This window comes from Manacus candei, unplaced genomic scaffold, assembly GCF_025592945.1.
Source record: "Manacus candei isolate 608988 ecotype Guabito, Panama unplaced genomic scaffold, ASM2559294v1 h1tg000017l, whole genome shotgun sequence".
Lineage (NCBI taxonomy): Eukaryota > Metazoa > Chordata > Aves > Passeriformes > Pipridae > Manacus > Manacus candei.
The window spans coordinates 27,604,032-27,620,328 of NW_026138065.1; the positions used below are offsets into that span (position 1 = coordinate 27,604,032).

The 16,297-nt window shown below is 42.0% G+C and overlaps 1 protein-coding gene across 3 annotated transcripts in view; it reads right to left on the reverse strand.

Moving 5' to 3' along the window:
- Nucleotides 1-1,990: 1,990 nt before the first annotated feature.
- Nucleotides 1,991-16,297, reverse strand: part of KCNK12 (potassium two pore domain channel subfamily K member 12) — a 28,674-nt gene continuing 14,367 nt past the window's right edge. The window contains exons 2-4 of one of the 3 annotated variants that reach the window (XR_007903976.1): nucleotides 11,674-12,565; nucleotides 8,059-8,176; nucleotides 1,991-2,583 (exon numbers count right to left, since the gene is read on the reverse strand). Coding sequence is in view for 2 of the 3 variants with exons in the window: in XM_051783723.1 (XP_051639683.1) it covers nucleotides 8,140-8,176; nucleotides 11,674-12,565 (929 nt within the window). In the remaining variant the exon portion in view is untranslated. Of the gene's footprint in view, nucleotides 12,566-16,297 lie in introns of all 3 variants that reach the window. The other 2 variants (XM_051783723.1, XM_051783724.1) reach the window with 2 other exon arrangements.

Here is a 16,297-nt window from a genome sequence, read left to right on the forward strand (position 1 = left end):
CCAGGAAAACCCAGCAACAGTCATCTTAACTCAGTGAAGTTTGTAGCTTGGTGGCTGGAACCGCTGAAAAACCTAATACATGATTAAACCCCAAATCCCACTGCACGGGGTCTAATGAATCACCTGTAACTGCCTCACCATGTACACACCAGGCCTTGTGCAGGGCCCTGTCCAGCACACTCACTTCTCTCCAAATTAAGATTACACCTTTAGTCACATCTCAGTTAGGTGGGAGCAGGATGGAGGTGTCAGAAATGCACATGTGCCCACTGTGGGGTATGCTGGAAAAGAGGGAAGCCAGTGTGGCACAGTGGTGACATGCTGCCAGACAGCCTGAAGAATCAGCCAGCACCAGTATATGCATGTGATAAAATCCCACAGACACATTTGGGGATTTGAGGTAGCCCCATCATCTCAGTAAACACCTAGTAGTGTAGCATAATGTAAATGTAAACATAAACATAAATATAAATGCAGGCATTATGAGAGGGCTGAATTCTCCTTGCAATAAATTGGAGTAAGGGCTATTTTTACCCTCCTGCCTCTGGAGAGGGTTTTGGGGGGCCTGTAGGCAGACATATGCTCTGGCTGGGTACTGGCAGCCTCCTGCTACACACCAAGGCTGGGTGCTTTCTCAGTGGCCTTTTGCTTACACCAGGATGAGGCCCTCGAGAGATCTTGAGAGCAATTGTTGGAGCTGCTGGTGCTGCTCATCCAGGTGAGTTTCCTCTTCCCCTCAATTTCTTTGCTGCCTTCTTGGAGAGCAGAGCTCAGTGCCTCTTGTTTTCCCATCAGGAAATGAGCTGAGGTAGTGGTGGTTCCTCGTGGTTCCCCAGGAAAGGATACATTTGGAAACCAGTAAGGTAACAGAACAGTAACATCAAAATGGAGAGGTGTAGAAAGTGTAATTGTTACTTAAAAAAAAAAAAAAAGTATTTGTGGAAAATATGAGTATTTACCAAATTAGTAGAATTTTCCCCCCATACCCTATAATGGAGAACTTTACGGTTGGAATTCTGAAGAAATTAAAATATTCCAAAATCTTAACTTCTTTGAACATGGGAGGTCCTGAATAAATCCCAGAGGAACTGGAGTCCGAGCACAGTGTTTTTGAGGACACCTAACGTCAGTGGAATCAGTGCTAGACAGCCAACGTCTTCCCTTTCCCCTTTGCTGCTGGGCCCAGCGTAACTTCTGGTGGCTGCAACTCTTCAGCCCTTGTCCTTTCTGCCAGGGAAATAAGTTGTGTGTGTGTTGGCAAGAAAGGCTGTCAAACCAGCCCCTGCAGGCTGTGTGACTGGCTGGGGTGTCCCAGCAGCAGCAGGCGCAGCAGGTGCCCTCCAGAGCATGTGCCCAGCAGCAGCAGCTCTCTCCAGGGCTTGTTTTTATTAGCTGAGGAACTGGGGACAGCAACAGGGGCTTTAGCTGGGTTTACAAACCAGAAAGGTTTGCACTTTGGGTCTATGTTATCTAGCAGGATTAGCAAGCCTCAGCGTTTGGTGCAGTGACATTTCTCTGTTTGTTGTGTGATTGATCTTGTAAGGGCCTTTCTAGTCAATACCAAAATTTCCAGGATTTATCTTAATACCTTGGACAGATGGATCCTATTGATTTGAATGGAAGCTGTGGAGAGGGGATATATCATGAGTTCCTTACAACTGTTTACAGAGCAAACAGTTTCCATCTGCTCTCTCCTTTATTGTAAAGCAAAGGCAAAATTTAACTCAGCTGCAAAATTTAACAGGTGACCATCCTGTACATTAGAAGCACGTCACATCAGTTATTATCCTGCCTGGCTCTGTTTGACCACACACAGTTTAGTCAGCATCTGTGGAGTTCTGGGGTCTCCCCTTATGGCTCTGAGGTCTACAGGCCATACATTTACAAGGGAATCTCTCAGCCAGGAGGGGCTTCTGCCTTACCTCCTACTCTCCATGCTCAGAAAAAAAACAGTACTCACATACACATCCCAGGCAACATTTTTTTTTTCTCCTGTTTATTTCAAAAGTCTTTGTAATAACTTAATTGCAACATTCCAAATGTCACCTGGAATTTGACATCCTCCCAGATGTACAGAATTCATACTCGACCATGTATCACAGCATTAAAACACACAGTAAGGTTCCCCAAACACCATCAGTGGGTTCTTCCACAGTGTCATTAACCACCAGCTCTAAGAATCCTTCCCCAGCACCTCTGCACTGCTTTGCAATGTGGCTGCACATCAGCTGTCTCTGCCTCCTAGGTCTATAACCATGCTTCTGTGAATGAAGGGGTGCCAAGCCCAAAATACCCATTTTTGTTTGCAAATTGTATATAATGTACCAGTAGAAATGTGATCTGTATCTAATTGGCTTTGTATATGGCTTTTAGTCCTCTTCATTCAAAGATCTTAGAGCGGAAAAATCCTGAGCTGACATAAAAAAGGGGACTGATTCATCAAAAGCACTCACAATTACAGTATGTGTTGGAGGCAAAGTTCCTGTCAACCCAGAATTAAAGCATTTTAAAAATTGCCACTTGTTTAAACAGATTTCAGTCTTGAAATTTATTCCAGTTTAATGTTCTGCCAGGAAGCATCATCTGAAAGAGAGTAAAAATCTATGTTTTCTAATCACCAATTTACAGGAACTTATGCTTCTTCATTTTACCGCTTGACTTGATAAACACAACTGAAATTGTGCTGGAAAAATGCATCCATCTCCTTTTGACTTCTAGCAGGCATTTAAAAGTCATCACATCTGTTTAATTGGGCTATTTATTACCTGCAATTTAACTAAGTTACTCCAGATTCAGGTAACAGCAGCACTTGCTTCTTAGAGCATATCACCTCTTTTGGCTTATTTAGGTAATCTCTGTATAGTTCAACTATTTGGGAGAATGCTGAGTGATGCTGGGCACTGGGACCTGCTGCAACTGTTTCTGGCTGGCAAAATGTTATTTTTTCTGACCAGTGCTCAGCTGAAATTCCTTTTGGTTGTTACAAATGTCCCTGGCTAACACCCATATGCAACAGCGGCAGTAAAAAGCTTGTGTAAGATTTGCTGCCATCCTCTGATTTCAGTACCAGTGATGAGAAATGTCCCCAGCAGTGTAAAAACAGCAGCAGAAACTGGTTCAGCAAGTGCTGCAGCTGTTGGCAGGGCAATGTCCAGCACCCCAACCACCAAGCTTCTCCCACTGCTGGAGAAGCGTCTGGCTGCTGTGGACAGTGGCAGCTCTGCTCACAGCTTTTGCATGTGAGATCCTCACCACCTCATTTAGGATTATTTTGCTTCTCTGGTATGTTGGTATTGGGTGTTTGGTTTTTTTGTTTGAGTTTTTTGTTTCTTTTTTTTTTTTTTTTGGAAAAGCCACGACCACTTGAAGGTCAGCTGTCAAATGGACTGAGCGATCAGTGCAGGAAAATTGAAAATCATGACATCTTGTGTGTAGGCTGTGAATAATGGGCAACACTCTTTTGATCATTAAAATAGAAAATTATCTATTTTCCAACGTTTTTAGTCCATTAAGAAGGCAGGGATATGAGCACACTGCTGATGATTTGCACTGGTCTCCTGGCAGCACAATCACAGGGTCTGGCAGTGGGATGGATCCCACACCAGGGGAAACTTGGCCAGAGGAGGCAGCTGTGGATTGCCATGACATTCAACTCCTCTCCAAAAATGACAGACACCTCGAGGCAGATCCATTTTCTACTGGGGACTGGACTACTATTCATGGTCTCTGGACCATGGACATGTTTAAATCTGTGGACAGAGGCAACTCCATCCCTGAGTGCTAGGCAGACCAAGGCATGGCCTCAAATACGTTTTGCTTTCATACAGATGAAGAAAATACAAGCCTTGCCTGCCCTGGTGCTGGCAGAAACCCAGGCTTTACCCCAAGGTACAGGTGCAGAACGCTATTGTAATTTTGTGGTGCATGCCTGAGCTTTGGGGCCCAATTGTATATTTTAGCACCTTACTTTCTGTTCAGAGCACCACTTCTTCTGTTGTTTCACTATACTTGTAGGATGGTAAGACAATTTTCCCTTTTTTTTACTGATAAAGATCTCTTAGCAGATATAACCAGCCCTTGGTAATTGATTCATCTTGCAATATTTATTTATGCTGTCATCCTATGAAAGTCTAAACAAATCTATCCATTTTATGAGGAAAGTAGATCACAGGAGGATTACTGCTTTGCTGATGCAGAGGGGGAATGTAAAATGAGTTGATAACTGCACCTGTGTCCCAAACACTCCAGTTCCAGGAAGAAACCAGGGTTCAAAGGTGGCCAGAAACAGTCTAGCACAGGCTATATGCACAGCACTTCGCTGTGCTTCTCAAGAGAGGCTCAGTACAACGTCAGTCTTCTTTTTCCCTTTTTTCTTTTTGCCTTTCCCCGTATTTTTGTAGGTTGGTAATTCAAACAGCACAGCTGCTGTCCCTGATTCAAGGGCAGGGGCAGGTGTGTGCGTTGCCTAAAGACAGGGACTGTCCTTAGGAGCAGCAGCAGACTGGGGTGATGGTAAACACCTCCTGAGGCACAACAAAAGGGACTGCCAGCACCACCCAGCCAAGCTGCTTTAACCACCCCAGTGCCAACTCCCAGCCACCAAACCAACCTACAAAGGAACATCTTTGAGTATCAAGAGTCAGTACATTGCCCTTGATGCTGTAGCTGTGTACTCGAGGTCTTTTTGATAAAAGTGGTTAGCAGCAAGTAGAACCCCATGATTTACATTTCTTTGCCTGAACTGGAATTACATTAGCATGCCCTTGGTTTGCAATTGCCAAACAGGTACAAATATTTAAGGTTTTGAAGGTTTATACATGCAATTCTGTTTGCAGCAGTCAGGCAGGCTCGGTTTTAATCCCTTTAGAAGCTCTATTCATAGGAATTAATGCACAGCACAGGGCATTTTCCCAATGGGATTTACATACTTCTGACTAAGAATTTGAAAAAAAATTAGATAAAATGGGCAAATGAAACAGGAAAGTCTTTTTACATAAAACTTAATCTTTAGCATATTTCACTGGATTTCTGTTGGTAGGAAAAATATTGTTTACTAATTTCAACCATGATACACAATTTATACTCAGGATTTAGGTTTTACAAAACAATTTTTAAAAGAAAAATATTCATAAGAGTGACTAATTTTGGTGTGATTGGGAACATCTACTGGATATTTTGCTGGTGTCAATATTTCATCTATTTGTAATTAATACAAAAAGGAAAGAGATACCAACCAGAAAACAGCACAGAACTGATCACTGTTTTATAATTCAATGCAGAAGTGAGCAAATACCAAAACCAGTGAAATAAACTGCAGAAGTAAAACTACTGAGGCTTGTAATAGGAAACAGTAATGCCAGCTCAGTTAAAGATACCTACCAAGCTGTGCTCTTTTAAAAAGAAATAAAATAAACAGGAATGTTTTTTGAGCATGTATATTGAGACTTGAATAACTGAAATCAGCTGGAACTTTGGAACTAATATTTTTGCAGAGTACCCAACAAGGTAGTATTCCAGTGAGCTAAAAATGTGTTTGTATAAGTAGAATAGTACTTTTTATTTTTGTAAATAAACAATGTTTACACACACAATCCCTCCCCACCTCCAACAATCTGCAAACCATTTTCAGATGTGCTTTCAGATACTGAGGTTTTAAAATAAAATTGGAACTGAATTATTGCACTGCCTGTGCAGTCTACTGATGTTACCACAAGCAAAAATTTTCTGGACATAATTTTACTTGCATGGAATAGGAAATTATACCCATTGAGAAAACTTGGCTGTTTGATTTGCAGAGTCAGAAATAGCAGTAATTTTTTCTCATTGTTTATTGTATGTTATAAAAGCATTACTTTTGCATTGACTCACTGGCTTCAAAAAGTACTGTTACATCTTGCAAAGTATAAAAGGAATACGGGAACACCTTCGTATTTCTTAAGACTGTTTGATAAAGCACCACCTGCTGGAGAGCCCAATCCTGAAGACACATGGGATGATGATGTTACACAATTTTAAACCTACCTGCATCCCATGCTGAGCCTGGGCTTGGGAGCTGCCTGAGACACACCTGGATCTGACTTTAGACCTCTTTTTGGCTATGCAAACTTTAGGGCAATTGCATTTTCTTTTTGATGGTTTAAAGTCTTATTCTAATTACAGAGTGGATGTTACCTATTTAATAAACAAAAAGAGAAAGAAAAAAGGCATGTGTCTTTATTGGTAGCCACAGACTGTGGCTGTGTAAACTGAAGTAGTCCTTCCTCAGTGCTGTTGCTGTACATCATATTTATCATGCATAATGAACCACTTACTGTGTATGTACTAATATGCATATCCTTTTGTGGAATCTCAGTGGAATTGTCCATTATTTTCTATAATGTAGTTTCTGTTTCCCTAGCATTCATGAAAGCAGAATTTGAGCTCAAATATGGACATATTCCCACACACAAAAAGAAATTGCATATCGGTTGTATAATGAGCAATGCACAGTTCATTAGTTATTTTGTGTGAGTCAAGTATTAATTTGCCCTAATTGAAGTTATTATGTAACATAGCATTTATTGTATTATTTAAATATAGCATTGCAAATGTGTACTGGTTTGGAAAGGCACATTAGTAATCCAATTAGAGCAGAAGCCATACCCATAGATTTGCTAGTGATCAGCAAAATACGGTTTTGTTTAGATTAGCTCTGAACATTCGTTGCAATGATTTGTCACTGAATATTTTTCAATTTAAAGGCTGGAAAAATACTAAGAAGTGAGAACGGTCTCATTGCTACAGCTAATTTTCATATAATTATAAATTCATCCCACATAAGCAATCAGGTTTATACTGTGCCTACATACCTGGCTATATGACCTCCACTACTGCTATAAGTCTGTCTGTCAGTAGCAAGCTAAGACATGACTGAAATATGGGTGAATGGTCATAATATACCCAAATTTTCACCCGCAGAAAGCTGGGGAAGAGAAAAGCCTCAGGACCAGGGCTGAGGACACCATGGTCACAGAGAGCTTTGGTGTGATTCTCACATCTCTCCTGTCTTCCACCAGTAATTCTGGTTGCAAACAGAACTCCTAATTGGGCTGCCAACTAGCATGTACATAGCAAAGAGGCACAAATACCCATCTTGCATTTTCAGTTGTGCCTCCTGCTGCATGGCCCCAACCACTGCCTAAAGAACATTTATATGTCTTGCTAGCAGTAATGGGAGTTACTTGTGCAATGCTTCTTCTGCAGGGAGACAGGCAAACTGCAGCCTCGTCCTTCAGAAACTTCCATGTGCGGCTGAGGTCACTCAGATTACTTCTCTGAACATCTATATGGTCTGAAGGACGTCCTTCCTTATTGCAAGCAAATAAAAAGCGATCTAAATTTTTTGCACAAAATGAGAACTGTGCTTTGCAGATGGGAAGAAACCAAAGAGAAACAGATGACATCTCAGTGTGACTCCAAACTTTGTCCAAGACACAAACAGGGAAGACAAACCCCAAGAAGTGAATGTAGTGACTTGCCACATGCTACAGGTTTCACAAGAAACTATTCCTTGTAATTGTTCTGCCCTGAGCTCAACGGGAAAGAGAAGATGCTGCTTGGTCATTGTCCCTCATTAATTTTCACCTAAATTTTAATTTTCATCTGCAAGGTATTAGCACATGTGCCAGGTGAACTCGGTATCTCCTTTGTCTGACCAGCTCACACCTGTGCCATCACTGGTCTCACTAAGGGCTGGCTCACAGAGAAGTCCCAAGTCCTGTAGCTTTCTGCTGCTCCTAAATGCTCTTCCCTGGGCAAAGGCATCAAAAGACTAATTTGGGGCATGGGGTCTGAGCTCAGGTCTGCACTGCCTGTACAACTTCTCAGCAGGCAACTGGGATGTCTTGGTCTGTGCCAGCTAGGAGTCACTGCTGCTGTTCTGCAGGGAGGGCTGCGGGGGTTGTATCAGGGAAGATGAACTTTTAAATCCTAAGTTAATTGCATTCTTTCAAGGCTATCCAAAAATAAAACCTAGAAAAAAAGAAACATTTCAAGAATGTAATACAACTCCCAAATTACCTGAAAAGAAAGTGCAATCTAGTGCAGTGTGCTTTCACTGTCCCACTCTGTTCCTTCAGTTTCCTTCTGATTTCTTGTGCTTCAGCCTGTGTCCAGGTATTGCTGGTATCTGCTTTGTCTGTGAAAACGAAATACCAGGAGGAATTGCACTTGGTGCAATTGGTGCATGTTTAGGGGTTAATTCACAAAAGGAGCAGGTTGCCCCAGGGAATCCCGAGCTGGACCATGCACAATCAAAGAGGAGTTAGGTGCCCACGTCTGGCAAGTTTAAAGAGGAATTGTCATTAAGAAAATGCTAAAGGAAGAGCACAAGGGACTACGAATGACTGATCTCAAATCTCCTATGTCCTCTTGGCTCAGGTACTCATGCACAAAGGTGATGGGTGCCCAGGTAGTGTTAGCAGGCTAAAGAGTAGAGACTTGGAGCTTGGTTTTCATGCACCCTTGAAAAATACTTCAGCCACTGAATATGAGGGAACTGTAAGGCCACCCTTTGTCAGATGCTGCCCAGTGAGACCCAGCTCACTAACTTTGCTCTGACCCTCTCATAAACTGGCTTTGCTGAGCCAGATGGGGTTGGGGATTTTTACAGGGCTTAGATACAAACTGGGGGTCCCTGTGGTTGAGCTGTATCAGCTTCTAGGGATATGTGCACTGCAAGAAATAGGGGCACTGGTAAACAACCGGGCATGCACTTTATATGCCTCTGAGGCTAAGGAGAAGCAGGATGGAGTGTATCAAGGATCTTGGGAATAAATAAACATTAGACCTAAGTGCATAGAGCAGCAATCAGATGCTCAAATCCCTTGAGAAGCCCAGCTGTAGGACCTGGTCCAACTTCCCCTGGGGTCAACAGGAACTGCAAAGGGTCCTGCAAAGGCACCACTGTAAACGATGGTACCAGACAGACTCAGAAACATTTAAATCATGTTACAACAGACTGCCTTTGCCTAAATGCAGAAAAAGTACAGAGGAGGTATGTACAATTTCATATTACATCACTGTATTTCCCAGGCAGGAATAGGTAGTTTGACAACAATTTACAAACATTTAAACAGGACCCTAATTATGGTTATATTTATCCTTTAAAAACAACTTACTGAAAACCCCCCCACCTTAATTTGCAAATTTTTCCCCACAGAGTTCTTCAGCTCACAGAATGTTAATGAATTTGAACATGGTTTTATGAGCAAAATAACAAATTCTCCTGTGGCTTGGGGTCCTATCTATTCAAACTCCTTAGTCCTTTGGGACAGAGCCCATCTGCCTTGATTTATACAACACTTCACAGAGTGGGGCTCCTTCTAATGAGTAATAGTCCTCATGATGGCAAGATACAATCCTGAGAGTCTAGCTGCAGAAAGAGAGCAGGGTCTCATTCACACTTTTAATTAACGAACACATAAACCATCATAGTTATTTACCTGTAGGGGTAATCCCAAGGGAAAATAACAAATTTTCATTCTTTTGGTTCCCTGCCTCTGCTGTTTCCAAAGATGTCCCCGGCATCTCTAGAAGGCGCCTCCCTGAAATGGGTCTTTCAACTTCTGCAGCCAGTCTTTGAGTCTTCTCCAGACCATGACCTGCCCCTACACAGCCTTCTTAAATTTACCCTTCAGTGGGCTTCAAGTTAGGATCACCAAACACTTTGAACTCTTCCTGTTTCTTCAAAGAGCAGGAGTGCACAGACAGGAAGGCACTCTGACGCGTGGACCTTGGGGAGTCTCCCTACCATCCAGAAAGCTCCTGCCTCTTGAATGCGGATTCTACTATACCACATAATCTTAAGTGTGAGTCTGTGTCAGGTAGAAAGAGAACACAATCATCACTGCCTGTTTCTGGCCAAATGCATCTTGACAAAAGCTGTGACTGTGTTTAGAGTGTGATACAGATCCATGTGTGATGGTTTATCTGCTGCTCTGATTCCTTTTCGTCAGGAAAAAGATACAATCATTGCCATACTTCAGCTGGCAGGCTCAAGTGTGCAAAACCTCAAATTAAAAGTTAGTTTTCCAAGGTTAAATTCCAAAACATTTTGCACCACTACAAATTTAAAGGAAAGCAAAAATGATGGCTACCCCAAACCCAGGCAAAGCAAAGTAAAGTAAGTAAACAACAGAGTAAAATATCTATATGAAACTTCATGGAAATATTTTCAATCATTTCTAATATTCCCAGTTTGTTTTCATCAGCTTCTTCAATTTATTGTGACCAACCTAGTTACTCATGGTCTTGCCTACAACTTCAAAAGAAGTTTCCAAGAGCAGGTCACTGTGGCTCAGAATATAAGCTCAAGTTTTGTTTCTTGCCTGGAATCAGCAGAAGCCTTTTAATTAACTTCACAGCATAGTAGAGAGAATTTAGAGAAATGATCCAGAGCTGTGCATGTATTTCAAAAGAGATTTGCAGCAATTCCTCTGCACCCATTTGTTATGATAAACTAGACACTCCAGACCAGGTTTGCTTCTGGTTTTTCAGTGGTTTGGGCTAGTGCAGGTTAAATATGGCTTAAGATGGTAGCAACAGCCAAAGGCCAATTTATGACTTTACATCAGCATTGTGGGGGAAGCCAGCTTTCGGGGGGAACTCCAAAGTAGTGCTCTTCTGTATAACCTACACAGTCAGATTTGTGGGAAACAAGTACAGGGCTGGAGCCCTCAAAAAACTGCAAGGAAATCATTTGCATGAATCTCTGCAGCAATATTGCAGAAGCAAAAGATGCAAATTTAGGACAACAGAGAGCCTGCGTTCATTTTAGTGACTTATTTTAATGTGAAAGTAATGAAATAAGCATTTCAGTGGTGATGCAAACATTTGATACCAGAGGTGCATACTGGCTTCTCTTGCATTACATGAAGTCAGTACTGAAGATGACAATTGCCTGTTTCCAGTTATTCAGTAGGCAGGAATAGTTTTGCACACTTTGATACGGTCCTTGATAACCCCCTGACTTTTATGAGTTAGGTGGCAGGCAGTCTTTCAGACATGACTGGCTAAAACCCATAATTTGTATGAGGGGAATCCAGCCCATTCAATCCTCTGCTGTTGAAGTCAGTAGGGTTATTGAAGGGAAGCACAATCACACTAAAGGTGGTGTGGCAGCCGTCACCTACATGTGTGTTACATACAGGCCTGCTGTGAGGAATTGCTGAAGAGCATGAAGCACAAAGCTCAGGGCCAGATCCAGACTTCAACAAACTGTGAGACACTGGTTTAATCAAACCTTACCAACCCCATGTTTGAACATGGAGCCAAACTTGCCCACAACACATTTTAACACAGAGTTTGGGTTTAGGCTCTGTTCTGAAGAACAGGCTGGTATTGACACCATCCTAACCATGCACACCATCCTTCTGTAACTGCATCAGATTCTGCATCAAAGACATCCAAGTCTCTTCCAAAAGACCCTCAGGGGAAAATTGTAACATAATGATAAATATCTCAATGCATATTAGAGAAAACTTATAAAACCCCCAGAGACTAAAATGCTGAACGCCCAACGAATACCAAGGCTGTGTCTGAATTTAAAACTTTCCAGTAGCTCACAATGATAATTCCAGCCTAGTCATCATTTCGTTTTTATTAGAGAAACAAAAGGAATTTCAAAAACTCTACCTAGAATCACTCGTTTCTGCCAAGCGGTTGTTCATGATGGCCAGAGCACCCACCCCCGCAGAGAAACCGTTTTGTCTCGTATTGATACAAACATTCCTCGGGTAGCCGTTGGCCGTCTCGGACAACTGCTTTTGCAAAATGGCCAGGGAGACTTTGTTGGACGCCGTGAGCTCCCTCATGGAGATCATCTCTCCAGAGAGCCTCCTCCCCTCGGTGTCACTGTCGTACTGTCCATCAGTGTCCACTGAGATGTTCTGTCGACGCAGGCGGGCTCCGGGGGTGATGGCGTTGCGACGGCTGAGGCGGGTACTTGATTTATGGCACTTTGGGCAACATCTGCATTCGAATTTTTTCAACACCCAGTTCAAAACTTGCTTGATTACAATTGAAATGACATTAAAAAGAGAGTATATGCAACATACCCCCATAAATATAAATACAAAGTTTCCGAATCTGTATAATCCCTGATTTTGGTATGCAGCGTTCTGGCTGCTTACCAAATCTCCAAAGCCGATGGTGCTGAATGTGACAAAGCAATAGTACAAGGAATCAACGTAGTTCCATCCTTCCACCGCCGTGTACATTGCGGAGGCGCAGCAGGAAAGGGTAATAGCAAATATTCCCAGAATCAGCAACACATGGTAAACGGATGGCTTCCAGCCCACGAGGCTGCCCACCCCAGACATAGCTGGCCCCCTTCGGAAGTTGGGAGGTAGGAGACCGCTTCTTCGCAGCTGTCTCTCGTGGCACGCCTTCATGATAAATGCCAGGAGGGAGATAATGCGCTCCAAGAAGAGGTTGAAGAAAAGGATGGTCCCAGCACACCCAAAAAGGCCATAAACGATGAGGAATACCTTTCCAGCCACAGTTGCGGGTGTGGTCATTCCGAAACCTGCGGTGTGGAGATAAATGGGTAATGTTAATGACATAGGTTTTCATGTGTAAGCTCAGGATATGTGTAATTTAACAAGGGTCTCATCTCACTGGACAAAAGGAGTGCTATCTCTAAATCAGCTCAGGCCAACATAAAACCGAGTTCTGTAAAGAGCAAAGAAGGCACCAGAAAGCTCAACAAGATGACTAAAACCTGAAAGCAAGAAAAAAATCCTTGCACACATGAACAGCAGTGTATTAACAGAGCAACACCAGTCTGTAAACGCAGGTGGAAGGATCACCTAGCCCAAAGCTCTTCAAGGTGGGATGAGGTGAAGAGACCACTTCACTGCTCTCATATGCGCCAGCCCCGCATGACCTGATGGAAAGTTTAAGCTTGCTGTTCACAAGTTGTAACCCAGTGTAACACTTCTGTTACAGAGGTCCAATTATATAATTCCTGCTGAGAAGAGGCAAGTTTTCAGGCTGTATAACTCACCTCCCATATATCAAATATTGTTTTAAACGTAACAGCATTTTAAAGTCTTATCCAAATCCCAACTGCAACTAGACCACCTGGTATCATCACAGAGGGAAGGAAAAGCCATCACACTAGAGAGCTGCCTGGCAGACTGGGAGCATTAGGAACTCTCAGACTGATAATTACACTAGGGAAAAACACTGCTGCGAAGTTAAATAGAAAAATCAGAGTATAAACACTCGGGGAAGATGCAGCAACAATATTAATTCACCTCTTCTTTTTAAGAATTACTTATTGTAATATTACTTATTATTATGACATTACTCATACGCATAATTTTATGAACAAGCAGTAATATCTTGTAGCTACAGGTGGTTAAATAACAGCAAAAGTGATCTTAAATTTGCATGCAAATAAATACAGTAAGTTCACTCCGTGTTATTTGCTGATAGCAGTTGTATTATGGAAATGATTTACATATATTTCACATACAATCTCAGGAAGATGCTTCTGAAACTCAATTCTGCAGGTATTGCCCTTGTTCTACTACTCTTCCCTGTAAGAACACTTGGTGGTTGAGTCAAAAAGCACACTGGCAGGATAGAGGTGACTGCTCATGTCCCATGAATAAGTAACTGCATGTAATCTAAACTAATGGTTTGTAAAAAATCCACATGCTGAAATTATTGTTCCACAAAAATACTGAGCAAGTAACATATTCAAGGAGGTAAATACCAATATCAGACCACATAAATAAAAGTTTGTAAAGAAAAAGGAGCTACTTCTAGCATAGAGCACAGTGACGTAATTATAGATCATAATGAAATCATTAAATCCAGTTTATTACCATGATGCACCTTCAAACAGCAACAGGAAAATATTTCCTACATATAATGAATTGAGATTGCTACTTGAAATCTACTGGTTTATTTTTGCAATGGCTGTATTTTTCTGGGTAGTTTACCTGTGCTCCCTTCCTACTTCACTGACAGAGAATTTCACATGGGTTGATAAAAAATGTAAATGCTCATGACAAGTAAACTCAGATATATCTTTTCAATAACATGAAGGTGCACGGTGAAAAAGGTGGTCCGACTTTCACAAGAGATTTGGCATGCTTGGAAACAGCTGTGTGCCAGCAATTCAGACTATATTGCATAATTTGAGTTACTTGGTCTAGTGGAAGGTGTCTCTGCCCACAGCAGGGGTGTTGTGAATAGATGCTCTTTCAAGTCCCTTCCAACCCAAACCATTCTATTATTCTATGATTAGTACCTTCACAGTAAAAAGAGTATTTTCTGTAAAAGTCAGTGAAAAACTTGCACAGTATTACCAGAAAATATCACCAAAGAGGTAATTATATTTTGTTTTCTGGACCTACCGTATCTCCACTTTGTAGTGTTAAAAAAGACCACCTTTGAGCAGACCTGAAGAAGCCTGCCTTGGGGTCCCAGGTTTAACGTGGGTCATTGGGAAGCTCTTCCTAGTTCCTTCTCCTCTGTGGGGTAGACCTGTTCTTTGGATTGGGCTGGCTGCTAGCAGGAGCTGTCTCATTTAATGATGAATAGTGCTTGGCCCTCAGAAGAAGCTGGGGAGCCTGCTGCGGTTGCCAGCTAGAGATACACAGCCAGCTTGTGATGGAAAAGGCATCTGTTCGCCTCTGCCTTGTCAGCAAAGCATTTAAACATGTGCTTCACAGCAAGCATGTGAACATCACCATCAAAATAAATGGGTTTATTGTCCCACATATGGCTAGACACATTTATTAATTAGGGAAAAAAAAAAGAAGTAGTGACAGTTTGGATCAAGTTGTAAATGTGCTGAAGCTTTTCAGTATTTTCGGTGATCATTCATGAGAGATGTTGAAGTTTTATACTTCTGATGTTTTGAGATTTTCTGAAGCATAATGTCACCAAAATTCAGCATGTAGCTATGCAAGGTGAAAGGACCCATCACAGCAACGAGAGTGCTAAGAAACAGGTGAGACCAGGAAAACACAGAATCATAGAATCATTTAGGTTGGAAAAGACCTTTAAGATCATTGAGTCCAACTGTTAGCCCAGCACTGCCAAGCCCACCACTAAAACACGTCCCTCGTGTAACTTCAGGTCAACAGCTGGCTGAGGGAAGTGCACTCACATACTCTCCACACAGAGTCTTCCTTTGCCAGCCGTGTTTGTCCCTTTGGCACCACCTGGACCACGAGGGGGTTGGTCTATTCTGTACACCACCTCTGAGCTCAGCCCCTGCTCAAGGCTAAGGTACATCATGATGCCTGGATGAAACAAATTAATCCAGAACTGCCTGTGCCTGTGAGACAGTACAAGGAAAAAAGCGCAACGGTGCTTTACATTTTTCATGGCCCTGAGACGTATTATACAGGTACCTTGGGGTTGACTTTGTGTGGCTCAGATGCAATATTTCAACCTCCCTCATGCTAATTCTGCCTCACTCTGATCCACCAGTTCAAATACAAGCTCTATGGCAGCAATAATTTCATGTGTTTGATACTTCTCCTCCCCAAACTGAATCAGTAGAGATGAGCTGATAAAAACTCTCTTCAGCAGCCTCTCATGAGTAAGTGCTGGCAATAAATAAGACCCTCATCCTGACTTGTTTAACAGGTTCTGTGGTTAAAATTCTGCTCTTCTGGAGTTTAAATTACTTAACCTGGTGATGGATTCAAGAGTTAGTACAGCTGGGCAAACTCGTGACATGCTTCCTGTTGTTCTTGCTCTCTTCTACCTATTTTCTTACAGGTAAAAGAGATAGTTGATGCCAGAAGATAAAAAAGAATAGCAGCTTTAGTACCTATGAGCTCTTCTTTCAGGCCAATTGCTTTGTCTTACTATAGTTTGAGATTAAAAAGCTTGCCAGTTTTCCAGTAAAGATGTATTTCTCCAGAGATGGAATAAAGTTTTAGTCACTTCAAGAACTACACAAAAAAAAGTCTTCCAGCCTTTACCATGGCATAATGTGTCCCTGCCTCTCTCAGGCACTCCAGTTCTTCTTATGCAAGTGTCCTGCTATGGGACTTCACTCACACAGCAAGTCAGCACATAATTTTACATCCTAGAGTGAAACAGCACAGATCATCAGTGTAGCATCACCTCTACATAAATATAATGTAGCTACATTTAAAGGAATAAAAGAACCTAAAATGGTTGAATACACCTTTTTAAACAAATGATTCCTCAGAAATAAACAATAACAAGAACAACCATAACCAGAATTCTGCTTCCAGAGGGAAAGAAGTTCTTGCAACACAAA